The sequence below is a fragment of the Adelges cooleyi genome, unplaced genomic scaffold (genome assembly GCF_023614345.1).
Source record: "Adelges cooleyi isolate 19-005CV unplaced genomic scaffold, UGA_ACOO_1.1 ACOO_flye_CR_arks_rails_tigmint_CR_PRNA_11, whole genome shotgun sequence".
Classification (NCBI taxonomy): domain Eukaryota; kingdom Metazoa; phylum Arthropoda; class Insecta; order Hemiptera; family Adelgidae; genus Adelges; species Adelges cooleyi.
The window spans coordinates 190,511-217,264 of NW_026095763.1; the positions used below are offsets into that span (position 1 = coordinate 190,511).

General features: G+C 35.8%; 2 protein-coding genes across 2 annotated transcripts; both read right to left on the reverse strand.

Annotated features, from left to right (window-relative positions):
- Positions 1–2,214: 2,214 nt before the first annotated feature.
- On the reverse strand, positions 2,215–4,823 carry LOC126847618 (uncharacterized). Its single transcript, XM_050587925.1, has 2 exons — positions 3,775–4,823; positions 2,215–3,709 (listed from the first exon to the last, which is right to left on the reverse strand). The coding sequence occupies exons 1-2, from the start codon at positions 4,821–4,823 to the stop codon at positions 3,517–3,519; spliced, it is 1,242 nt and encodes a 413-aa protein (XP_050443882.1). The 3' UTR covers positions 2,215–3,516.
- Positions 4,824–24,215: 19,392 nt separating this feature from the next.
- On the reverse strand, positions 24,216–25,970 carry LOC126847599 (uncharacterized). The gene is made up of 2 exons (XM_050587908.1): positions 24,807–25,970; positions 24,216–24,740 (listed from the first exon to the last, which is right to left on the reverse strand). Exons 1-2 carry the CDS (start codon positions 25,968–25,970, stop codon positions 24,216–24,218), a joined length of 1,689 nt encoding a protein of 562 aa, XP_050443865.1.
- Between the last annotated feature and the right edge of the window lie 784 nt (positions 25,971–26,754).

The window sequence follows — 26,754 nt, forward strand, 5'->3', positions numbered from 1 at the left end:
CTGGGCCGCCGATACCAGATGGCTCTCAAATTGAGTCACTTGAGTGTTATTGAAACGCGTGCCACTGATATCATTAGCTCTACATAGACACCAATCCAAGGATTTATAATGGCAACGATTATGAATAATCCTATCTTTATAGATGACCTGACATAGATTATAAAATAAGACGCTTAAATTATATTCCAGGGGAGTATGCACTATTTTTGCTGCTGAATTGACTTTATTAAAGCGCGTAAACAGTTGATACTCCATGATAATTTGAATGATAACTGTGTGACTCCGAATGTTTATGCTTTAAGAAATAAATAAATGTACTTGATCTTCGGCTTTCATCTCCAAGTCCAGTAGTGTCTTACGTAATGTGTTTGTCACCATGCTAATTACAAAAGTCTTCTTTTTCCTCCCACACCAATATTTTTGAAAAATATCCCTTCTCGTCTCTTCGTTAAAGGCTTGGACATTTTTTTTTTTACTCCTTTTACATCTTCGAATACTCTCGGTCTAAAACTGAACAATTTTAAGAATTATTTTTTATTTAATTGATTTGAAAAATTTTATAGCGTGTGCCTAGAAGAAACAAATATTTACCTAGGATCTCGCTACGTATTCTGTACTCAGTCTTACTAATAATGGAATATGACTGCTTAATTATATTAATTTTCATACATTTTCTACTAGATGCATCTATTTAGATGTATACTCCACCAACACCTAACTTATATTAACATAATATAAACGTTTATGAAAGAAGCGGTCTTATGCAATTGAGCCACTGAGTGATGTCTTTTAGTAAAATACCGAGTTATAATATGTCACACATTTGATTTTCCCTGCTCTACTTTTTAAGACCTTAATATCACATCGAATTATTTTGAAAAATTATTATCCATTATTTTGGGAACAATTTTGAGGTTATTATAATTTCTTTAAAGTGCTATTCAAGTATCGTTTATTTATTTTCTGAGTTATAATTCAAGGAAATAAAATAAAGATCCGTTAATAGCAAAAGTACAGAAATTTCGGAATTCAAGTTCGGGCAACCCTGAGTTTTAATAATAATTGTTCATACCTATTATTGACTATAAAATTACTGGTCACCAATTATCGAAAATAATAAAACAAGTTAAACTTATGTTTAAATGATTTAACTTAACTGGCTTTACCACCAACGTTAACTATTTTGCCTTTTTTGGTAGTCCATGTTTTAAACATATTTAAAAAAAAAAAAAAAGAATCCGAAATCTAACATTGGTTGTTTACGTAAAAATATAGGAAATTTAGAACAGTAGTTTGAAAATCACAAACGACACGAAATATTTGTATGCATATTAAATTTGATTACTTACCAAAAAAAAAAAGGTTAAAATTGAAAGCTGTTAAGAATACGTTTTACTGGTTTTTGCTTATTATAACATAAGTAACACACTGATTTATACTAATGGATAATATTATAGTATAATATAGAAATTATGCTGTGTCAAGAGTGTAACTTGTCACGAGTGCTTACAGATAAAAGTCGAGTCAAATAAAAAAAAATACAAATTGTGTATAAAATAAGGAAGCAACGTGTTTTGATGATATGCTAGGTGTGTTACAATCGTATAAGGATTACGCGCTATATAAGATGATTTGCTGAGTTGGCTACTTATATAGAACTAGCGGGCAGTAATCTCTTAATACGAACACCAAATTACACAACATGTTGACTTGCTCATTGACAGCAAAATATTCTTTAAACACGGACAAAAAAAGTGGTTTAAAGAAAAAGCTCTTAGAAAAATTTCACAAAGGCTATTGGCAGCCAATGAAAAAAAAAAAAAACTGAGCTTAGTCAACATGATTACGCACGTGACAGTGTAACAACTTGACTTGACATAAATTATGTATAAAAAACTTGTTAAAAAAAAAGAAAAAACGTACAAACGATTAAAATATATTTTTATTGAAAGGCAGTAAAACGTATTCAATTTTAATGATAAAAAAACATGTTTAGAAAAAAGTAATAAGAAAAAAAAAGTTTTTAAATGTGAGAGTAATTTTATTTTTAATGCATACGATTATTATAAAAAAAATATATTCTGAACAATTATTCTCTTATGAAAATAAAACTAAAAGCTCGTTTCAACAAATTTTAGATTATCGGCTTCTAAAAAAAAAAAAAAAAAAATGAACACAAAATATTATGAATAATATGTGATGTTTAAAGCATGTACTATCTTGTATTGTTATTTTAGATGATTATACTATAATATATTAACTTACAGTTTTATTTATATTATTAGTATTGTGTTAGTAGTACTGGCAGGTGGCACGTTTTCTATAAAGTGTTCATCATATTTTTTCAACAATGTTGAATGAAAACCTAGACATATCTAGTCGATAAAAGGTAGCCAGTAATGTTCATAAGCAGACTTAATCAAAAATAGTGTTTCCAAATAATAAATTAATTTTTATTGCAATTACCCTCTCGTTATTATTATTGCCACATTAATAAAATTGTACAATTATTTGTGTCCCAAAATTATTATCGATCGGAACTCAATGGTTCAATATTGCAAAATCGTATAGGGGTTCTCTTTGAGGAGTGAGTAGGTTGTTTTTTTTTATTGACCTACTTAAATAATATTGATTACATTGTCTAAGGATGAAGAAAAATATGTTAAAAAATGTGTCAACGTCCCAAAAAATGTTTTGCATGGTTCTATAATTTACTATGTCGAAGGCTTCTATAAAGTCGAACTGTATTGTAGGGCTTTTGCGCATCAATACTTCTGAATGCAATTCGTTCATGTATCCATCGATGGATAAAATATTTAAATGTAATGGTTACATTGAATGCGTGGATCCTAATGTATGTTATTTTTTCCAAGTTGTGAATAGTTAATGGTAAAATCAAATATTTCTTCATCAGGGATCGTGTTTATAATATGTACTTGCTGTCCTAACCCTGGCGTTGCCCGTTAAATTTGGCTTTTTAATTTGGCTCGTTCCACAACACGAGGCGTTTGCCGGCACCATCTGCCCACGAAAAGTTATTTGTTTTATTAGCCGTTCCGAACATGCCGTAATTTAAAAAGAACGACGCAATAGCATCGAAAAAGTAATTTTTGCCGGCAGATGGTGGACTTACTACGCACATCGAATTGCGTTTCGGTATTTTTTTGTCGCAGATATCGTAAATGTCCTTGAGGAACTTCGAGATGGTATCCGAATCATTTTGAAACTGTAGTTCCAACAAGTCATTGGCGATTTTAACCGAAACGTCGACGTCGTAGTATACGCTATCGTGTTGCCGAGCGTACGCGTTAAAATAGGGAAAGATGCCGGGGGTATTGTAAAAATTGTCGAAATCCGATATCGTCCATTCGGCGATACGAGCACACCAATTGCGAAGGGCGACCCTAACTTTTTTGGAAGTATCGTCGAGAAAATTAAGTTTGGGGTTATTGTAAAATTCTTTTATATTAAAAAAAGCGTCTGGCGGGCAGCAAGGATATGTTAGCAATAATTGTTCTAATGTTTCTGGCCATAGGTGTAGCTCTTCTCCATCCGTAAATTGGATTTCGTTTTTAAATCCGCCATCAGATCTCCAACCAGACCGTCTAATTTTTTTTTCGTCGGATGTCCCTGCTTGACCGTCCCCACCGCCTTCACGTGGACACGGGTGTACCACTGAGAGCGATCCAAGTTCCGGATATCCTCCTTCCTTTAAATTACATCGATATACATTAGTCAAAAATTTTATCGTTTTTATCGTTTTAAACAACTTACTTGTACATTTTCAATTCGTACACGTAATCCTCCATAATTACGTGGGCCTTCGCTGTTTTTGACTGAGTATCCTTTTGCAGAGAAATATCTAATGATATTCTCCCAGTCGACAGTTTTGAGGTCAGCGAGGAAAACTCGTCGTCGATATCTAACTCGTCGCCGTGCCCTCCAGACGGTGCTATGACGGAGCCAGGCACAGCGACAAGCTGAGTTTGAGTAAGAGCAGGCGTGCACGACGTGGACGTGGTCGCCGTGTTCCGATATAATTCTGAACTGCTCTCTGGTTGTCTGATCGCACTGCTGGAGTCCCACCGCGAGTTCAGCATAAAGTTTAACAAACTCTTCGCGTCCCTCAGGGACACATATGTCCGTGAGGTAGGCGGAACGGCTTCCCAGATATCGCTGATGCAACTCAGCGGCGTGTTCTCCAAGCAGTCGGTTGTCTTCCAGTAAATCTGGCCCAAAATGATCATGTATGTGTCGAACAGGTTCGACGAGTCGTCGGTGTTTGGAATGCGGCACACCGGGATCGAGTATAACTTCGTCTTGAGATCTTGCATTACATTCAATGTCGGGCATTTCCAAAGCTGGAAATTTAACAACGTCGCCAATATTTCGGCCTTGGAAATGTTCGGCATCGGGTTCTTGTTGACAAATATGGCCATCATTATTACCACCGCGACTGTCGGCATCAACATCAGAGACTCGATCGGCACGTCCTCGGTGAGCAACACTTCCATGAAGCCCGAAAAATGAGTAAAGTCGGCCAAATCGACTATGGTTTTCACGGGTAGGTTTAACAGTGTTGTCGACTGCATTTCTCGCCATGTCCTGTCCGTTGTCTCGTCCTCCGAATCCACCAACTCGATAACTTGGTTCGACGGTTGTTTCGTTTTTTTCGGTTGGTGGTGCGGAGCGGAAGTAAACCCCAGTTTGGCGTTTGGCCTTTTTTTCAGCGTGGTTTGTTTTGGTTTTGTCGGGGCCGCTGTCGATGTCGAAGCGATCGGTTGGTGTTCTTGCGTAAAAATTTCGGTTTCTTGCAGATCCATTTTCGTTTTCTGGCGGCGAGTACAATGTTTTCTGTGGAAAATTTGGTAACGCACTGTAACCGAGATCCATACTCGATGCTTTTTATATGCGCTTCGTGAGGCCACTTTGGGTAAACATATTGTACTAACGCATTAACTACGAAACGGGTTTTTATAAGACCATCTGTGCAACTAGTCCGCCCACGTGCACGTGCCACTATTTTTGCCGCCGCCGCCGCGAACCTCGTACTGGTTGCTTGTTCACCAATTTCAAATTGGTATACGACGACGACGACGACGACATGTGGGGTTACCTCACTCCACCTTACTAGCTTACCGCCGGCGGCCTAAGGCCATGCCATGGCATGGGCTAGCCTTAGGCTTTTATGACTCAGAGAGCTATTATAATATGAGTATTATTAGGCTTAGTGTAGTTGTGTGTTTTGTGTAAATGGTTTGTAGCGGTTAACTGAAGGGTAGGGTCATAACACATCATACTTTATTAAGTACCTACATACACAGAGTATTTGAATGACATTGTATAGTTTAATTCTAGTGTACAATTAACCGACTGCTAAAAAAGAATAAAAGATAATTATAAAGTAGGGTGATCAACATTTATTTTATTTTATAGATTAGCAAAAAAAAAAAAAATACAAATTAAGATTTGTACGGAAAGTAAACATTTTTATTAATTGCTGCTGGAACTTGCGCCTCGTCATCCCAATCTTCTATTACACCAAAAACCTTCTCGTCAAACCATCCTCCATATATCCCAGCGTGGACATTTTCCACACCATGCTTCCTCCTAAGGTGCGGGTGTATTTTTTTTGCCGGAATAAGATGGTCTACGTTTAACGGGCAATTTAAACATACCTCGCTATAATTTGAGCTTTTTGTAGTTTGTGACATTTTAAAAACTATGAAGAACATTTTTTTTGATTTTATGAAAGTTTACAACTAAATTACAAATAGGTAGCACAAAAAAAAAAACAATATTTATTACAAATTTATATAAATATTTACAAGTATGTTTGTTTTAATAATCAACTTAAACTTAAGTACTTAATAATATTTGCAATTTTTTTAACATCTCTGATTGGAGTTGGATATTTTACACAACTAAAATCTAACTTGCTACTTTTCTCCAAATAATTGAAATATTTTTTAAGAAATCAACTTTTGTTACTACGCACATCAAATTTAGACGAAATAGCATATTTAAAACATTTTTCATCATTATTATAGACGTTGTTTACAGCTTTCTTATTTTAGAGTTTTTTTGGTAACGTTATATATTTTAATAGTTAGGTTACATCTGAACCTGATGTTGTGAAAACATTTGAATTTTTGAAGGCAATATCTCTAATTTCAAAGCTCATTAAATTTTCGTATACACAATCGAGGTATAAATTAAATTTGATTGATGTGTTTTGACATTCTTCTTTGATTTTTGGTAATAAAAAAGATGTGGCGTATTCAAAAAATGTAGTAAAGTCTTATAACTTAAACAAGTTTTTTAAAAAATATGGTTTTGAACGTCGCTTTCTAAATGATTCTATTTCCTCTAAACCATCTCCAACTATATTAAGACGCATCTGCTTCGTAATATTACTCATTTCAACTGTGAAACAAAATTAAACAATTGTGATATAGTATCAAAAAACCGTTAAATAGTTATAGGCTGACTGGAGGGATACATTTGTGATGCTTGGTGATGTATAATATCAAAAAGTATCGTGTTGTTCAATTTGAAACCAATTTAGGAAGATGGATTTAAAATAATTTAAGACTTTTTTCAAAATTATAAGTATAAATTTATTGTACAGTAAAAGTGCGTAGACAAACTGCTACATAGGTGTATTTAACTTGAGTGTAATAATTCGTCTGGAATAGGCTTGGATCCTACTCCTATTTATATTCATCTTTTGTGTTAAGACATCCTGCTAATTGTTGGGCGGCTAACCTCAAGCTTATTTCTATTTCACTTAATTCCTCTGTGCTAAATAATTCATTACCTGTTCGATGTAACATTTCGTTAGCATCTTCTACTAACATTGATAAAGTTTTGTAAGTTTTAGTAATGTTATTTCTTAAGTTATATTTATGAGTAGGAACTGATATATAGATATCCTGATGGGTTAACTGTATAAAATTATTAAAATAAATATCATCTCTTTTCGTGACATCAGGTGATGTAGGAAAAGAAGGTCTATTGCAAATTCCTGACATTATGAATTCCTCAACTTGCATTACGAATTCTTCAGTGTAATACATTGATTTGAGTTATCTAAATATTATTGATTAATTAAGAAGTTATTATAATACAGTTTTTAATAATAAAAATGAATTAGTGCTTGCATATAGTTCCAAAAATATGATAATTAAAAGTAAAAATATATCTAATTCTAGTTAATAAAATAAGTTAATCTAGTATGTAAACTATAAAAATAAAATATATATAATTTTTTTTATTTTATCTTAAAATTTTTTTTTTTTTTTTTAGTATACGTTATCTAAATATAGTGAGAGAAAAAAAATGCTAAAATAATAAATTTAGTATAAGTTAATATAAGTTATATGAATTAAAAAAAAACGAATTTCTACTATTCTCTACGGTATCCTTTAACTACGGCAATAGGTCTAGGTGCTATTATGTCAGGTGCAGATAAAATGGATGGTGACCTCGGTGAGACACCCTGCGGCTGGTATTTAATCGTCACCTGAGGGAAAAGCAATAACGCATGTGGATTGCTTATCCCTGGTGCTAAGGACAAAAGAGCCAGAGGAACATTCCTCCGGTCCTCACAATTTAACAAAAACTGGGCCGCTGCTACCAGATGGTTCTCAAACTAAGTTAAGTCAGTGCTGGTGAAACTAGTGTTACTAACGACGTTCGCCCTACCTAGGCACCAATCCAAGGATTTATAATGGTATCTATTATGGCGAATTCTATCTTTATAAATGATTTGACATAAACTATAAAAAAACACACTTAAATTATATTCTGATGGGCTATAGACGATCTTTGCTGCCAAATCGACCTTATGGAATCGTGCAAATAGCTGATATTCCATGGTGAACTGTTTAAATATTAAATTAAATGGGTAATTAAAAATTTCACTTAAAGAACTTAAAAATTGTTAATTAAATTAAAAACTAATCGCAATACCAATATAAAGTTAATTATTATTAGTACTTATTATTAAATATTATTATTATTAAGCTCATCTAATATATCTCCCAAAAACATGCCCTGTACTATTAAGGTATCAATAGTTCTTGCAAATGCCTTACAAACTCTATTAATATCTCTAGTATCTATTACATCTCGAATAAAATCTAAAATTGGGCCAATTGTTTTATTTAGCTCCTCCTCAGTATAAGGATTATCTATTAAGGCATTTAATAGATAATGTGTGTAAATCGGGTTACTGCATGGTTACTGCGGGACTGATGCATTTAGTGAGTTCGACGTCCGTTGCTGCGTCATGCGCAAATGTCAGGTTATGAGGTGTATCACAAAGAATTCCGTGCGCCTCCACCAAATTTATTTGCCACCCCTGCTTCGGGAAAGGCCCGATGCAAAAGCGGCAAATGTCCTGCTTGGAGCGAAGTTCTGATAATAGAATGTAGAAAATACCGTTGTTGTACACGTCATAACCCTTCATTGAGATGATCTTGTTTTCTACCCCCAATAGGTCCAATAATATCCTGTCGAACTCACCACACCATGTGACGATAATGTTATGTGCTACGTTGAAATTTATATAAGACTTAATGAAGCTACTGTTAAGTGTGCCTTTTCCTTCGAAAAGGCATCATAAAGTTCATTCAAGGCTGCTGCCAGTTTTTCTGGTTTTGTTTTAAATATTCGCTCCAATAACCTAACGGATGGCTTAAGGTGGTTTTGGACGGAAAAGAGTTTATGGGTTTTGTCCTGATGGAAAATTATTGGATTTCCGGACAATTTTTGGATGGAAAACCGATGTAAGGAGTTACTGATTGCTCCCGAAATTAATATTATGTTATCTTTATTCAAAGTAGTAAATTCGAAATCGGCTACCATGAAGTTGACTTGTGGTCTATATAAAAATATATAATATCACTTGTTTATTAATTAAAGAAATTATTCGGACTATTTGCGAGTTTAAAAAAAAAAATGTATAAAAATTGTGGTTTAATTTACATCATTTTCTATTAAAATTTTAATCAGTTCTTCGGATGTTAATTCTTCAAAGACTGTTAACTCCATTATGTTATTAGTGTCTTTTCCGAACATTTTGGTCAAATCCTTTTTAATTTCTATTAATTTTTGCAATAACTCATTACTGAGTCGAATGGGAATGCGACTAAATCACAAAAAAAATAAAAATATAATATTAGTTGTTTATTAATTATGTTGTCGACCAGGACCGGTTGCTCATAATTGAAATAGAAAGGAGAAAAAGTATATACCGATAAAAATAAAGAGCAAAACTACTTCTTATTAATTAAAATTTTTTATAGGTCATTATAAACAAAATTAGAATAAAAATAATGAATAAAGTAGAATAAATTGTTTTAATCAAAAATTTTTTTTATATTATTGACGTGAACGCGTTTTTCACGTCTTCCTTGTAAAATGGTGACGTTTCCATTATTATGTACTTGAGTGACTATGAAGGGTCCCAACCATAGGTCCTTCAATGAATGTTTCTTATTCTGGTTTTTTATTAAAACCTTATCACTCACCTGAAAGATCTGTTCACGTGCAGTCTTATCATAATAATTTTTATTTTTATTTTTAGATTTTATAAGATTATCATGCGTGATTTTATGCGTTTCTTGCATTTTCTTCTTAAGATCGATTGCATAATCATCAAAAGTGTACACCGGCTCTGGATCTTTAAAAAAAACTGATGGGATGACAGGTTGTCGTCCGTATAAGCGTTCGAATGGAGTATATCCTGTACTGGAGTTTACCGAGCTATTGTACCAGAATGTGGAAAAGCACAGGAGAGTATCCCAATTATCACCTCCTTTATCAATAAAGCTTTTTAGAAATGTCTTTAAAGATATTTTATAGTCATATGAGGGAAAAGTAACAAGGCGTGCGGGTTACTCATCCCTGTTGCCAATTGCAATATTGCCAACGGAACGTTCGCACGTTCAGAGCAATTCAATAAGAACTGCGCCGCTGATACTAGGTTGTTTTCTAAGCTAAACAAATCAGTATAAATCACTACAACGGTGCCTGTGCTTTGCTAATGAGCATGGTGGCCCTCATTTTGGTCCATTTTCAGTTTGCGGTTACGCCCAGGGGTCAAGCAATACCGATTATTTCTATCTTTGTAAACCTTGAGCGCTTCGTTTTACATTGCTCTTTACTTTTTTGTGGACATTTTTGATTTCCTCCAGTCCACCTTGCGCGATTAAATTAATTTGATGAGCTTAACGCGGAATGTGACGTCAATTTTTATTTAAACCTATAGCGCTTGTAATATTGGCTGCGTTGTCACTAACGGCGACCTTGATTTTTATTAGATATGTCCCACTCATTAAAACACGTATTCATAAATTCAGATAGATGAACTGCGGTGTGTGATTTTTCGAAATAAAAACACCCCAATAAATAGGATTTTAAAACACATTCTACGTTGTCGATATAATGTATAGTTATAGCAGTAAAACTGACATTATTCAGTGATGTCCAGCTATCCGTAGTAAACGCTATGTATTGGGCATTTTTAAAATTATTTTTTATTTTTTCCAATAATTGCGAAACTGTTTTCCTCGAAGGAATAACATAACCTAGGTTGAGCATTTTAACACATTTTTTTAATTCAGTTTTTTCAACTAGGCTAAATGGCTGAAACTCTTTAGCGATCATTATACGTAATTGCTGTAAGGTTTCCCTAAATATCTTCAAGACATTTTTTTTATTGCCTCTAATTCTTCATCAATTATTGGATTTTCAATTTGGGCGCATGGAAGGCATCAGGGACTTCTGCACAAGCTTCCGAGTCCACAGCTAACCATTCTCCTCTTATAAAAGATTTCCTTTCCATTCGAAATACGAACAAAGCTGTATTATGAGTTTTGTATAAACGGGTATACGGACCAAGTTAAAATTGTTTGTAGCATCTTTAGGATTTTGGGTTATACCGAATGGTCTTTTGTTCCTTAAAGTGAAGCATGGTTCTCTATTTCGTTCTAAATAATGGTCGTACAAACATTTTATGGCTGGGTCTTGTCACACTCCCCCGTTTGTACTTCTTTTTTTGTGAAACATCCATCTGTGGATTTTGAACCCAGATATAATTTTACTGGATGGTTTCCACATTTATATTTCATGTTACCAATATAATTGTAGCAGTTGGATCTGGTTTGACTTAAGAATTGGGTAGAATCGTGTTTTCGCCATGCCATAAAGATTTCGAATCTCATTTTATTGATAACTTCTTTTGACCTATATGGATTTGCCATTTGAGGACTATATATATACATTTTTATGGCCTTTTTATTGTATTTCGTATCTTTCTCTGATAAGTCCGTTTCGCATATAATTTCTGCATTTTCCTCGCTTAAAATATTCGTGGATAAAATTATTAAATTACGCTATGTATCATTAACTGTTATTGAAATATTGGATTCTTGGTTTAAATATTGTAAACCTGCCGTTACAATTGTAGTAAGCCCGGAAAGGGATTTACATACATAAAGTATATGAGGCAAAAATTATCCAGACACAAATCCAATCTATTGGAATCGAGTCAATAGAGTCGGTATGCTCTTTAGAGCATAAAATATAATCCAAGAGGACTGTATAGAGTTCGCGACAATTGAATTGGTGATTGCAAGTATTATTTCTGGTGTCTCTATCTTCTATCTGAGGCTTTCTTGAATAATATTCTAGACGAAAATTGATAGTATTTTCAAAAAGCGACTGCATGCTGTGACGAGAAAAAAAATCGGCGGTCGGCACGTTACAATCGATTTGATTATTTTTCGTAATTATAATATGCAATAGCTTTTGCAAATAACTAATTAAACTTTCTATAGTAGGGTTGCTCGCTGAATGGGCGTGGAAATCCTCGCAATTATCGCAAGTCCGCGCGTGGATGACCTCGTTCGGCCATGACATATTCCGTTGTTTTTCTTGACAAATGCAGCTCTAAACGATATTCGTTGGATTTCGGAATATATTCCTGTCATGCTGCCCACTCAACATCCTTTTTTACTAAGGGTCGATCCACAATCACTTCTTGGTGGTAGCTTTAAAACTAGCGATCCTCAATGGCTCTAACCTGTATACATCTGTATAACACGTCAAGAATTTGCCGCTACGTTGCCACTTTGGCGAGCTAACCATAAAAAATGTTCTGATAATTTTCAGAACCAAATTTAGCTATAAAGTATATATATGTTAGTAATGTTAGTTTTGATTAATTCTTGATTATTTAATTTGCTTTTGATTAACAATGCCTAAACCTAATTTATTTTTTTAGTGTTTTGTTCCGCTACTATTTCGATACTCGAGCATCAACTCCCATTCAAGTGGAGGACACACCCTGATCTACTTTCGCATTACTAAACATTTTATATTTTTATCCTTTATGCTATATTTTTTTGGTCCTTAATGCTATATTTTTTTAATAAAGTTAGTGCCACAAATATGAGCACAAAAACACATATCCAAAAATAAATGCTATATAATAAATGATATATTATGTACATAAAAAAACTTCCTAATCCATTTAAGATGGAAGAGAAAAAATCACTGAAGTTATCATAATCATGTGGTATGTGTATCCTTGTCTGACATTAAATCCAATGCTGTTATTATAAAAGTATGCTTTGTTTTCGATACATTTGAATTTAAGATCTTTAGTATTTTCCACTCTTGGTTTGAGTTGTCGGAAGAAAAATTCACCATCAACTTTAGATGTAAATGTAATATTTTGGTAAAAAACTCCCGGCAGTATACTAACTATACCACATGATTCTATAGCGTTGAAACACTCTAAGTATATCACACTATTGCCGCTATCTTCACGCTTCAGTTCTACTCTGAATCCTGATACTGAGTTGATCCTGTGCATTCTTTAAATGTTATTTGTGCGACATCCGTACGATGACCTCGTTCGCCCATGACATCCGCTTACGTCAACGGTGAGGAGCAAGTGGCGGCGCGGAGTTCGGCTTTCGCATGGACAAAATTGGTTAGCTTTGAAGGTGAACTTCCCACGGTGTTTGCCAAAACGTACGTTCACTTAAGCAGTTTTTAGCAGTTGGCCTCGCTGGCGGGGTCAGCTGCTGTGAACAGAATTACAATTTGTCTGCTTTCGCAAGACGCTATAATGACCTTTTGGGTCTGGTGTGAAATCGGCACGTGTGGTACATTCATATTTAACAATGAAAAGTTATATAATATAATATATATATATATATGTATCTGTTAGCCCTGATAAGGGTGGGTTCGTAACATCTCCTTCCCCTATTTAAGTTTTTTGGACGTAGTAACAAAAAACTTCATTAAGTTCTTAACTTGTTGTGTTACATAAAGATTAATCATAACAGATTGTATATAATTCAAAATACCTTGTGTTCTTAACTAAATTGCTTAAGAGGTTAATAATGGTTAGTTAACAATATATATTTATGGGGTACCCTTAGAACAGTAAAAAAGTGGTTAGTACTTATAAGTATATTTAACCCTTTCAGTCCAGACCCCATAAAAAATTTTAAAAAAGCTACTAAAAAAAAAATTCAAAGATGTAATACGAAAACAAAATTAATAACATCAAACTAAACTTCTGCATTTTCCACTTCATGGTACTCGTTGAAACAATTCCTTTTTTCATTACTGCATAAGAACACCTGACAATGTGAACACTTAGAACTTGGCCTTGACTCTACTCCACGAGCACTACACAACGCGCACCTTCCTCTTTTTGCACCATAGACTGTCCAATGAGTTGTTTTCTGGAATTGCAGTATTATCATTTACATGAATATTAGACAAAATTTCACTAAATCTATCGCTACTCATGACATCAGAAATAATTTTGACATTGAGATCATTTACAGAAATTGTAACTCAGGGGTTACATACGGGTTACTAAGGACAATCATTCTAATTAATATACTATTCTAATTTACTATTCTACATTAACTAATAATACTTTTTTTTTTCTTTTTCTTCTTTTTCCTATTAGCCGGTAAATCTTTCATTAGGCGATAAAATTTTATTGGCTTAATTTGTTTTATAATATAGTTGAGCACAGCTCTGCTAGCTCGACAGTCATCTTCCGGATCATGAAAATTAAAGGGAGCATGGTCAGTACAACAAATTAAGTCGTGGGCCTCACGTAAGTTTAATTGTCGACCGGTCTTGTCGACATACCCCAGATATTCATTGTAATAAACCTTCCCACTCCTTAAATCTGTTAACCTTAAGTTGAAATGACCATCTTCCCCGTAACTCCATGAATCCATATTAATATATTTGTATATGTTTATTAATCCTAGGCCCTTACATATGAGGTAGTCCGTCGAGCCGCCCCAAAAGACTACCACTGGTTTTCGAGACCCTTCATGTACACATGCAGTGATGAAGTCTGCTGTTAATGTAGATGGTCCCTTGACAGCTAGACTTAAGTCCAGTTGTTTTAGAAAGGGACCGAACACTGCAGGTAGTCTCGGTTTCAATCGTAAGCATTTCTGCCTTAGATCGCCCAGCTCGGGTACGGTCAATAACCTTACCTTTTCCGAGGTGACTCGAACGGGAACTCCTTCTAGCCCGGTGGGGGAAAATTTCAAAAGGCTAGGTACGAGAGCTCCTGAAACTACGTCATAGTTTTTGCCATTTGGATTGAATTCAAAATCCATGATTATGAATTTTATTTCCTTACTAAACAGAACAATAATAATTATGTTTATAACGTATATGGAATATAAGTTGGTAATTTGCACTAATATGTGTTAGATACGTTTCGGCCTAAGGGACATATAGTGTTTCTTGGGTTTATCCGGTTTAAAGGTTACATGCCTGCGGCTCGGGTGTGAGGAGGGTAAATTGCTATACCCCCCTAAAGCGTGTAGGCACATTCCCAGTGCACTGGATTCAGAGTTTCCGGTGTGAACGTAGAGTGATAACCCCATTGAAACGTCATATGGCCCCAGCGGCCCAAAAGCCGTATCTAATACATACTGCAACGTGATCCCAAATTGTGTTAGGGCTTCGACTTGAAATTTAATAATTTATTTCTGATTCGTTTCGTTTATTAATTGAAATAGAGTTCTTTTAATCTTATCTTCATAGCAATTTCGTTTGGCGATTACGACCAAATTGCAGAAGAAGTTTAGTTCAGGGGTTACGTCTGGATCGCTATTAACATTCAATCAGGTATTACTTAATAATAACTTTATTATAATATACATATAAAAATGATTCTTATTAGTTTTTACTATTTCCGCGCTACGGCAACCTACAGAACAGGTTTTTAGGTCGTGTTTCGCGAGAGATCTATAGGTTGTGGTTTTTTCTATATTCGATAGTTCTTTCTGGAAAACTTAATAATACATACGGATTTTTAATTCTAGGTACAAGTATTAATATCCCTAAGTGGATATAAGGCTCTTGGAGGTGTCCCAATAAATGGTGGACGGCAGATCCTAACCTTACTTCAAACTTGTATAATTCCCGCAGTGTATATCGAGAACTGATCTTCCCGTTAGCTTCTGAGAGAGCTATTCGTGTGGTTTTAAAAACTCTGGTTTGGTTATTTTTGATTAAACTATTAAATTGTTCGACAGTTAAATATTGGTCTTCGTATATTATGTTAATAAAATGAAAAAAGAACTGATCCAAGAAATAATCGTCGACGGTATTGGTAGGGTAAAATCGAGACGGGTTTTGTAATTGGAATGGTGCCAGGTTATTACGCTCCATTCTGTTTTTTATATGCGCAGTGATCGCTGTAATGATATTTTGCCTGTATAGGCCTATTGGACGTCTATACCTGTTAGTCTGTGTCGTGTTAATTTATAAAAAGTTTTCCCTTAGTCCTCCGTTGTCGGAGTCGGTCCAATAAGTATACCTAAGTATTGTTCAATGTACATAGGGTAGTACAATAACAAAATAGCCCTTTCGTTTAAGACTGAAATTAGTCTTAGTAACACTTCGTTTGTGTCTGGTTCAAATGTTCGGGTTAGTCGTTCAGTAGCGAAACGTAAACTGCGTTCGAATGCGTCAATCTGTCGTTCTGAGTATGGCGGTAGGTTACTGGCCAGTGAAGAATTGGCTAATGTTAAAAAACAAATCAATCGGTGACGTTGGGCTGTTGGATCTATTTCCAAGGCAGTAATATTTGTGTGTAAGTTGTTTATAAAATAACTGAAGAAAAGTTTTTCTCTATAAGTGAATTCCGGGATCATAACTTTGACTGAGTGTATAGTAATGGTTTTCTTTGGAAATAATTTGTTGGTGGAAAAAATAGCCAAATTTGTTTTTCAGTTACTGAAACAAAATAGGCTGTATTAATTTTAATTTAATCGGAATTGGATTCATAGTATATTTTGACGTTATTTTTGTGCACCGTGATATTTTTCCTATTGCGCAAAATAACTACATTTTCAGGGGAAGGTATTTCTAGCACTTCATATGGACCGTTCGTAGACCCTAGGGCGTGTAGACACGCGTCTAACTCGCACTCATCATCGTCTCCTAGGTCTACGTATAGGCTCAGCGCCATGGTTGCGTCATATGGCCATAGAGATTCGAAGAGTTTACGGAACACACGCGTTAGCGTGCTTTCAAGATTTCTTAGAGCTTCTGGTTGGAACTTTATAATTGTCCGCTGGTTGGTTTCAGCTATAAGTTGAGCTAAAGATTTCTTTTTTCTTTCCCCAGCTAAATTTCGTTTGGCTGTTATCACCAAGTTTGACAGAAATTGTAACTCAGGGGTTACATACGGGTTACTAAGGACAATCATTCTAATTAATATACTATTCTAATTTACTATTTTAACTTAACTATTCTACCTTAACTAATAATACTTTTTTTTTCTTTTTCTTCTTTTTCCTATTAGCCGGTAAATCTTTCATTAGGCGATAAAATTTGATTGGCTTAATTTTTTTTATAATATAGTTGAGCACAGCTCTGCTAGCTCGACAGTCATCTTCCGGATCATGAAAATTGAAAGGAGCATGGTCAGTACAACAGATTAAGTCGTGGGCCTCACGTAAGTTTAATTGTCGACCGGTCTTGTCGACATACCCCAGATATTCATTGTAATAAACTTTCCCACTCCTTAAATCTGTTAACCTTAAGTTAAAATGACCATCTTCCCCGTAACTCCATGAATCCATATTAATATATTTGTAAATGTTTCTTAATCCTAAAGTAATTGATTGGGCTGGAATCCTGTTAAAGAGTGGGGGTGGAATTATATACAACTGTTGAGAATGGAATCAATGAATCCCAGTCATTTAAATGCTTATTAACAAAATGTCTTAAATATTCTCCAAGTACCTTATGGGCGCGTTCCAAAGAACCTTTAGTTTCGGGCCTGAAAGTTGAGCTTAAAAAATCCGAGCTTTGATCGGTAAGAATAGTACCTGATCGTATACCATGTAGGCAAACGAAATGAACAACGAAACCTTCGGCAACCGTGTTGGCTTGATAAATTAAGAATTTTGTCAAATCATCATGAAGTGTAAGAACATAAACATTATTTGCATCGGTAATATGCAAAGGTCAAACTATATCAAGGGCTAAGCGTTCCCAGGTTATCCTTCTCGTATCTCTCCCTCCTCCTTCCTTTACTGCTGCTTGGAGTATTAACATCATCATCAGCAGAGCCTTCATCTTCATCACCGCTTGAACACGAAACCGCAATATTAGAAATTTTACTCTGAATGGATTAATCATCAGACATCCTCTTCCCTCTGTCAATACTCTTGATTTCACGCGCGGATGGAGTAGCCCCAAGACGACCTCCTCGGCCCCTCTGTGTCCTAGATTCCTGTGAATTGAGTACCTCTCGCTTTTTCCTTCTCTCCTCAAACTTGTTGTCTAGTTCATCTTTTGTTAATAAAGTCGCAAAATCTGGTAACTCCAGCGCTCTATCTCTACTCACACCCTCCATAGGCAATATTTCCCTAGTAGAGGCATAGATATTAGCATCAGTTCCGCCCAGCATAGTAACTGGCCATAGCCGCTCTTGACATCTCAAAATTAACACCTCTCGCTCGCTTAGGGTTTACAATCCGAAATCCGTTAACGCCCATGCACAAAATTAGGTCTTTTTCCGCTAAATACAACGAAATATTTTTATGCTTCTTAAGAATGAGGGTTATGTCATCCCTCTTTTCCAAACGCTCTTTCACATCCAAACAAACTTCTTCGATTTTATGATCAAAAACCTTGAGATCACAGATATCCCGAAAGGGAGTCTCCGTCTCGTCATAAACGTAAAGCACTAGAAAGAAAGGCTTGCCTGTCATTGTCAACTGAAAGATAAAAGATTCTAAAATAACATTAGGTTATTTTTGCTCAAATAAATTCAACTATAATAATTAACACCAGCGTTCACCTTTAATTTTAACCCCCATCTACCCCGACAACAACAAGCGTTCCCAAGGCCGAACACTGGTGGTGGTAACAGCCATTGGCTGACGTAGGTGTCTGTTAGTGATCTTGTTTCGCTGACAAGAATCACATGCTTTTACATAAGCCTTGACCTCCTTTTTTTAGATTTTCCAGTTAAACTGCCTTTTAATCTTCCGAATCGTCTTACCCGCGGCCAAATGCCCACCAAGTTTGGAGTCGTGAAATTGTTTAAATATAATTTACTTTTCATCGTCAGTGAAATCTAATAGGGAACATATAATAATTTTAATGTCCGTGGTTTTGAATACATATCGAATCATGGCGCGCGTGGTCGGCCAATCGAGCTCGTCTCGGTTGCCTAATTTATTCATTGTTAACATCGTGATATTGTGTTAGATGCATACACGGCGTAAAGACGTTAATGCTGAAAACAAGTTTTCATGCGACGCACGTTGCGAGTCCCGATTCTTCGTTATTAAGAACAATACATACCATTCGTTGTATGTAAAAAACTTTGCTTCTCCTATTTCACCGTTTGGCACGATTTGATCGTTGCCAAATTTTCGTTTCAACTCGTAATTTATTCCGGATTTAAAATTATACTGTTTCGCTATTTCTACCCACCGATTGCCGAAACTGCATTTTCATGTCGCGTATTGACTCCTTGATCGCTTCCGGACCCACAACTTTCGTCACCGCTTTGGTAGGCGCACGACTGCGACTTTGCGATTTTTTCGGGTCCGGTTTGGCCGACATCAGAATGCGAACCATTGTCGGTGTTAACGTCTCGGTCAACGGTTGATCTCCGTATATAAAAATCAATATTTTATTAATGTAATGAAATATTTACTTACTACAGCTATTGTTTACATGTTGACCGTTAAGGACCTGTTGGGTTTCACTTCTCACTCTACATTCTAAACTTCGTAGTCTGTCTGTAAGTAGATAATGTATGCCCAACAATTGATTTCAAACTCTAAATATAATTTAAAAAACTAATCTAATTTTTAATTTTTAGTTACCATAAAATGTCCATTTTGGTAGATGTTCACCATTTGTGATCCTCATCGTACTGTGTGTTGTGGTCGTGAGGTACGGGTCAAAAGAAAGTTAACACACCAGTTAAAGTAATTATTGTCACGATTGACTATATTGTTCTTTTTTTATAACTAAGAATACAATAATCGGTTTTGTACAGAAAAATACGTATCCGTGTCAGATGTCAAGGAAGTAGTGGTCAGCTGGCGGCGGCGGCGACCGGTTCGCGCTGCCGACCCGCGACCTGACAGACTAAAGTAAGAGATGCGGTCGCCACCCATCGGTGACGATTGTAGTTTGCATCCGCCACCGGCTGGGGTTGCGGTGCGACCGCGTCATGTGGAAGCTTTCTATGTAGTTGTTTGTTCTTACATTTAAGCCAAACACACTAAACCCAGATGGCCGAATAATGTAAATCCAAAAACTTTGGAAGTATTCAAAAAGCTCGCCCAATATGTTTTCTATTCTCATTGCACGTACCAATTGTTGTATGTGTGCAAAACCTTCTAAAATGTGTAAATTATTTGGAAACCCATTTAACCTATCTAGGCAAGTTTAATAATTCCATTATCTAAAATCAATTGTTTTAGTTAAAAACTTTCAACGCAGCTGACCACTGACGATTTCGGTCATATAGAAATTTATATAAATTGGGCGCATCCGCGGCGTTGAAAGTTGTTGTATTTATGGTTTAAATATGGTTGTACTAATTTTTATTATTAAGTCTAATTTCACTTAAAATTACCATTCTTAAAACAGTGCCTTACTGTTGTTTCTCACTGTATCAGTCAAATTATGTTGGTGTACAAATCTGACAATGGCCTATGAACAACAAACAATTATTATAAAGTTGTAAGTATAGAATTTGCGTAGGAATATATATTATATATGTTTAATTTAATGTGCTTACTAACCTGATTAAAATGAAATTCTGGTTTTTCCGAGTTCCGTAGAGAATAGCGTTCTACGCGTAGTGAAATTCGTTAGAGTTAATGTATATGTCCCTGTATTGGAAAGGTCTCTGGCTGTTAGGTTAAGCATTTGTTATGCCTGGAGGCCGTGTGAGGATGGAAGAGGGTAGGCAGAACAGAATTTAACAATCAAAGTTAGTAATAACCTTTAATATGTATGTTAAATAAGAAACGTTTATCAACACAATGTAAATAACAGTTAAGTATGGACAATAGGTCTCGTAAAACAGAACGTTGAGCTGTAGAGCACTGGACGACGTCTGACCAATTAGCCCTGTTCGCAGTGGGTACTTATAGTGGTCGGTCGGCCCTGGACGGTGATAGTTGGACTCATAACTAGACCATTGATAGTAGTGTCCTGGATGTCGTCATATGTAGAACGCAGAGGCGTAATAGTATAATAGTACTAAAGTCTAAATAAGAAGCTATTTTAGATGAATGACCATATAGGGATTGTCATCGCCGTATGGTTGTAGCAGTAGAATGGACGTGAAGGCTTTTGCGTCACACGCCCCTCCTTAAGTAAAGAGGCATATTTCGTCGGATGTCCTCTTTAGTATAGTGGTGGATAGTGTAAAACGTCCCTGGTTGCGATATGATGAGTTGCCACTCTTGGTTGAAGTTCAACATCTTCAAAATTGGCAGGGTCCGTTGTAGAAAGCGGTTGTCCAACTCCGTCAGTATTGGTTGGCCTAGTAACAGACTCAGAGCAAAAATTGTATATTCTGTTATTACATGGGAAAAGTCTTGTTACAAGGGTTGAAACAAAATACAGACAATAAAGTATAATTATTGTACAAATGGTGTATAACAACATGTCATGTCTTCTAGTATTAGTTATTACATTGTATTGAAAATCTTTCTGATTAAGTTTATCAGGTACATTTAATAATGATTCAGATATACGTTTCACATCATTAAGTTTGTTAGTTAATACATGGTCTGTCAATAATTTGTTTACATTTAAAATATTTAACTTATCCGTATAACTAGTGTTAGTAATGTTAATCTGTGGTACAAAATCAATGTAATCGCTATTCTCATTAATTATATTTGGAATCAGCACATCCTGATTGGAATATGCTTTACAATTAACGGGTATATGTATTAATCCTACCCCATAGATACGGGTGTTACTGGTTTCTATATTTTCATTACAAGTTAATAAAATATTTTCTTCCCTGGTAATATATAACCAAGAATTTTTAAAAAGTAATTTGTGAAAAATACTAGTGTCTAATTCGAAATATTTTATTTTACAATCCAAAGGTAATTTAGGTGGTTGAAAAATCAATTCAATTTCACAAATAGGTTTCATAGATTTAGGGTGTAACGGTTGGTATTGCGGGCATAGGATAAAGTTTTTAGTACGTTTACATTGTAATGTTTGTAGGTTGTTAAAAGTTGTATAATAGTCTTTACTTTTGCTAACAGCAATATAGTCATAATTAGAATCAATGTAAATATATTGATCATTAGTAACATGTTTAGGTAAAGGTATTAAATTATATAAGTTTAGTTCAATTTGGTTTACAATTGGTATATCAATTACAAATACAATAGTTTGGTTCTTTGAAAATATAGTTGTCTCAGAAATCTTTAGTAACTCACCAACGTCGGCAGTGGTGAAACCTACAGGTAAGTCAGTTGATTTTGGTAAATGTACTTTTATGTCTTTTAGAGTGTCTAAAAGTTCACTGGGTGTTATAATACTCGAATGTATTTGTCCTACCTGTGCGGCGTGTACTAAATCCGACAACAAGTTTGTATCAGAATCGTACTGGTCCGTTAAAGCGTTCAATAATAGAAACTGCTGTGTAACGGCAAAGCCTATTTCATTAAGTGTCGCTATACTGGTCAAACTTTGATTTATTTTATCCAATTGTTTAGAAATTACTTGAGTATTATCATTAAGATTTTTAGTTAAAGTGTGTAAGGATGTCATACCAGATTTAATGATTTTTATTTGTTTATCTAGTACATCTAATTGTTGATTTTCTGAGTTATGTATATTCTGTATATGACCTAAGTTAGTATCTGAACATAGAGCGTCACATACTCCGAATAGTACGTGTGCTATGTTTTTTATAGTATTAGTAATCGAGCGTTTAGAAAAGTGTTTGTAGTTGGGGTTATACCCTACTACATCTAATAATGCTTCCCTTCGGATATCTATTTTAGTTTTTGTAAGTTTTTGTTTCGCACTCATAGCAGTGCAGAAAGAACTATAGGTCTTGTTACTATGACTACCTAATGTGTCGATGAAAGTACATAATTTATCAGTTTCCACTGTGATGTTTGTTAGTGTTTGAGCGTTTGTAATGTAATTACTGAAATCATAATATGTCACTAGTTTCCATCGGTCATTCGATATTTTCAATATCCCTTGATGTTCATAGTAAAGTCCCGATTCGAACTTGGTATCAGTTATCAGCGTGGCTTGTATATGAACAAAAAACGCTGGAAGGGTGGTGATCCAAAACATTCTGTAATGTATTAAATCATTTTATAATAATAACAATGTTCGATTATAAAGCAACTGGTCTGTGAATATTGTAGATAATCGTGTTTAGAAGAAGTTGTACCCGTACGTATTTATGCATAAGTACTTTAGAATTTTGTGTTAAAAGAAGTAGAGAAGTAGCTAATGTGAGTTTGTTAGCTCGGCACATAGTCGTTTGTATGTCATTTTCCTAACTAATCTGTCAAATATGCACCTAGTCCATTGTAGGTCTGTAATCGGATGGTGTGGTTGTATACAGTTAAAATGTCCCCTACCACAAAAGACAGAATGTGTGTGAAATAGACTTAATACATTCCCTTTTGCGGTAACTACTGGACCGAGTTCTATAGAGAATAGCGTTCTACGCGTCGTGAAATTCGTTAGAGTTAATGTATATGTCCCTGTATTGGAAAGGTCTCTGGCTGTTAAGTTAAGCATTGTAAAATGTATCCCTAACTGGGTTAAAATGGTCCTATCAGTATCCCCACTCCAAAGAACGATAAAAGAAGCGTCCCCCGGTTTAGTAATATAAGATTTTATGTATTCCGGGTTAAGGTTGTTAAGAGGTTCGTGTATGCTGTCATACAGTTCGGCAAGTAATGGATAGAGTCGTTCATTAGTGGATGTCTCGGTCTTGCCGAAAATCCGTTGGCATTCCCTTACAAATTCGGGGTATTCCGTGGATAATTTAAGAGGTCTAATGTATCCCCGTTTATTAATTACAATGGGATTCCCTGTAAGGTGAACGATATCAAATCTATCCAACGAGTTCGCTATGGCTCCCGAAACGAGAACTCGTTCTTCCGGGTTCAAATTCATGAACTCCAAATCGATGACAATGAAATTCCTATATAAACAATGCCTTATTAGTATAATAATTCTGAACAGGTTTTATGACAAGTTGAAAATGATATTGTGAGATAGTACCAATGCCATGTATTTGCCAGAGAATAGTGTTTCAATAAAAGTGAAAGGTCAATAGAATAAGATAATATTTTTTTTTTATATGAGAATAATAAAGTTAGAATATAAAATGTTCATGTGTTAATATTATATACAAAAGAAAGAGGTTATAATTTTTTAAAGTGAATTATTTACACATTTCTTTACGTTATTTATGTGTAGTTTTACGTCTTTCCTCCCCTTTTTAATTGTAATATTATGATTATCATGAATGTCTTATTGTAAAAGGTCCAATCCATTCTTCGCAAAGTTTATTTGCTTTATTGTGATTTAACATGTAAACTTGATCATTTACGTCTAAATCTAAAGAATTGACGGTGCGATCATATATTTCTTTTGATTTAGTTTTGCCTAGCGATTTCATTTGCTAATTGCATTTTATGTCGTAATTTACATAAATAAGAGTCATAATTGTAAATAGGTCTTAATGGTTGTGAGAACGATGTGGGTACATTTGGCGGGCGGCCAAAAACAATTTCATATGGAACATAATTAGTGCTAGAATGTGGTATTACGTTGTAAGTAAACAAAGCGAATGATAGATAGTCGTTCCAATCTGATTGGTCTTTATTTATATAGCACCTTAGATAATTTTTGAGATATCTATGCCATCGTTCCACTGAGTTAGCCTGTGGGTGATAAATTGTCGTGTGTACTTTCTGAATTTTGAGAAGTTTGCACACATTAGTAAAGAGTTTGGACATAAAGTTTGTACCTTGGTCGGTAATGATCGTGTCTGGTATACCGTAAATGCATACAAAATGTTTTATGAAGCTTTTTGCAACTGTACTAGCTGTCATAGCTCGGGTTTGTGCGACGTCTTCTATACATTTACTATTCATAATCGATTGCGTATGTCCTCCTTCCTGTAACATTGACGAAATAAAAAATATAATACACCGTACAGAGCGTGTTTTGTTCGACAGACTTACTTGTACATTTTGAGTTCGTACACGTAGTCTTCCATCATAACATGGGCCTTGGCAGTTTTGGACTGCGTGTCCTTCTGTAGCGAAATATCGAGCGATGTTTTCCCAGTCGACAACCTTGAGGTCAGCGACGAAAACTCGTCGTCTAAATCGAGTTCGTCGTCGCGACCTCCAGACGGCGCTGCGACGGAGCCACGTACAGCGACAAGTTGAGTTTGAATACGGGCAGGCGTGAACGACGTGTACGTGGTCTCCGTGCTCGGACACGATTCGGAATTGTTCTCTGGTGTTTTGTTCGCATTGTCGCAATCCCACTTCAAACTCAGCATATAATTGAGCAAACTCCGCGCGTCCCTCAGGGATACATATGTCCGAGAGATACACGGTATTGCTTCCCATATACCGGTGATGGAGCTCAGCGGCGTATTTTCCAAACAGTCCGTCGTCTTCCAGTAGATTTGGGCCGCCAGAATGAGATACGTGTCGAACAGATTCTTGTTGTCCGTCGCCGTCGTGGTTGTCGAGCCTTCGGCGTTTTGCGGGATATTGCATACCGGAATCGCGTATAGTTTTGTCTTCAGGGCGGCCATGACGTTCGATGTTGGAATCTTCCACGATTGAAAATTCAACAGGGTGGACAGGAGTTCGGCTTTGGCCATGCCCGGCTTCGGGTTCTTTTCCACCAGCACCGTCATCATGATCACTACCGCTATGGACGGCATTAGCATCAGTGAATCGAGAGGCACGTCGTCCGTGAGGAGGACTTCCATAAATCCGGAAAAATGACGAAAGTCGCTCAAGTCGACTATTGTCTTGACGGGCAGATTGAGCAGAGTCGTCGATTGCATATTTTTCCAAATTCTGTTGTGGTCCTCGTCCTCCTCCGCCGAATCTACTAATTCGATTACTTGCCCGTCCGTCAATTGCTTTGGTCGTTTCGTCGTCGGTGGATGACGCTGGCCCGAAGAAAACCCCAGTTTCGAATTCGGGCGTTTTTTCAACGTCGTCTGTTTCGCCGGTTTGGTCGGTGCAGCGGTCGACGTCGACGGTGTCGGTGGAAAAAGATCGGTTTCTTGAAAGTCCATCGTTGGTTTGCGTTTGAAAAGATTCTTGCGACTGAAGTGATTCTTGTTTAAAGTGTGGAACGGCACTAATTTCTAAGTCCATTTCGATCGTATTTATATACGGTCGGTGAGGCCTGTTTGGGTTGTTGGCTCGCACTAACGTAGTAACTACGCACGAGTCGTTATTATACCATCTGGCCAACTAGTCCGCCCACGTGCGCACACGTGCCACTACTTTTGCCGCCGCCGCCGCGAACCTCGTACTGGTTACTTGTTCACCAATTTCAAATTGGTATACGACGACGACGACGACGACACGTTTAGGCCATTGACCTTTATCGATTTGAACGTGTGTGATATTGTTTGTACATGTGTAATCTTTTACTTCTGATAATTTATCATAAATAGTTTGGGAAGTAAACGGATTACTGTCGCCTAAAAAAAACAATATACAAAATTTATCCGTGGTATAAATGTACTTGTCTGATTGCGAAAATGTTATATCGCGCAGTTCTGGGTAACAAGTGGTCAATTCCTTATATGAATTAGCAAACCGGTCTTGGTCAAGAAATAATACTATTACGGTGTTGTCGGCTACGCTCTTTATAGTATCGTTTACTTCGGTGACACGCGAGTTGAGAATAATGGAACGTGTATATCGATTAAAGAAATCGTCAAACCCTCCTGTATACGTAATCTTGTGTATATAATTAGGAATATTTTTTATTTCGTATTCCGGGATAGCCCTTGATAACGCATCGGCGTTAGTGTTAAATTTTCCCTGTTTATAGATTACATCGAATTGATACTCAGATAACTCTAGTCTCCAACGGACTAGACGTGAACTAGCGTCTTTGATATTAAATAAATAACATAACGGGCGATGG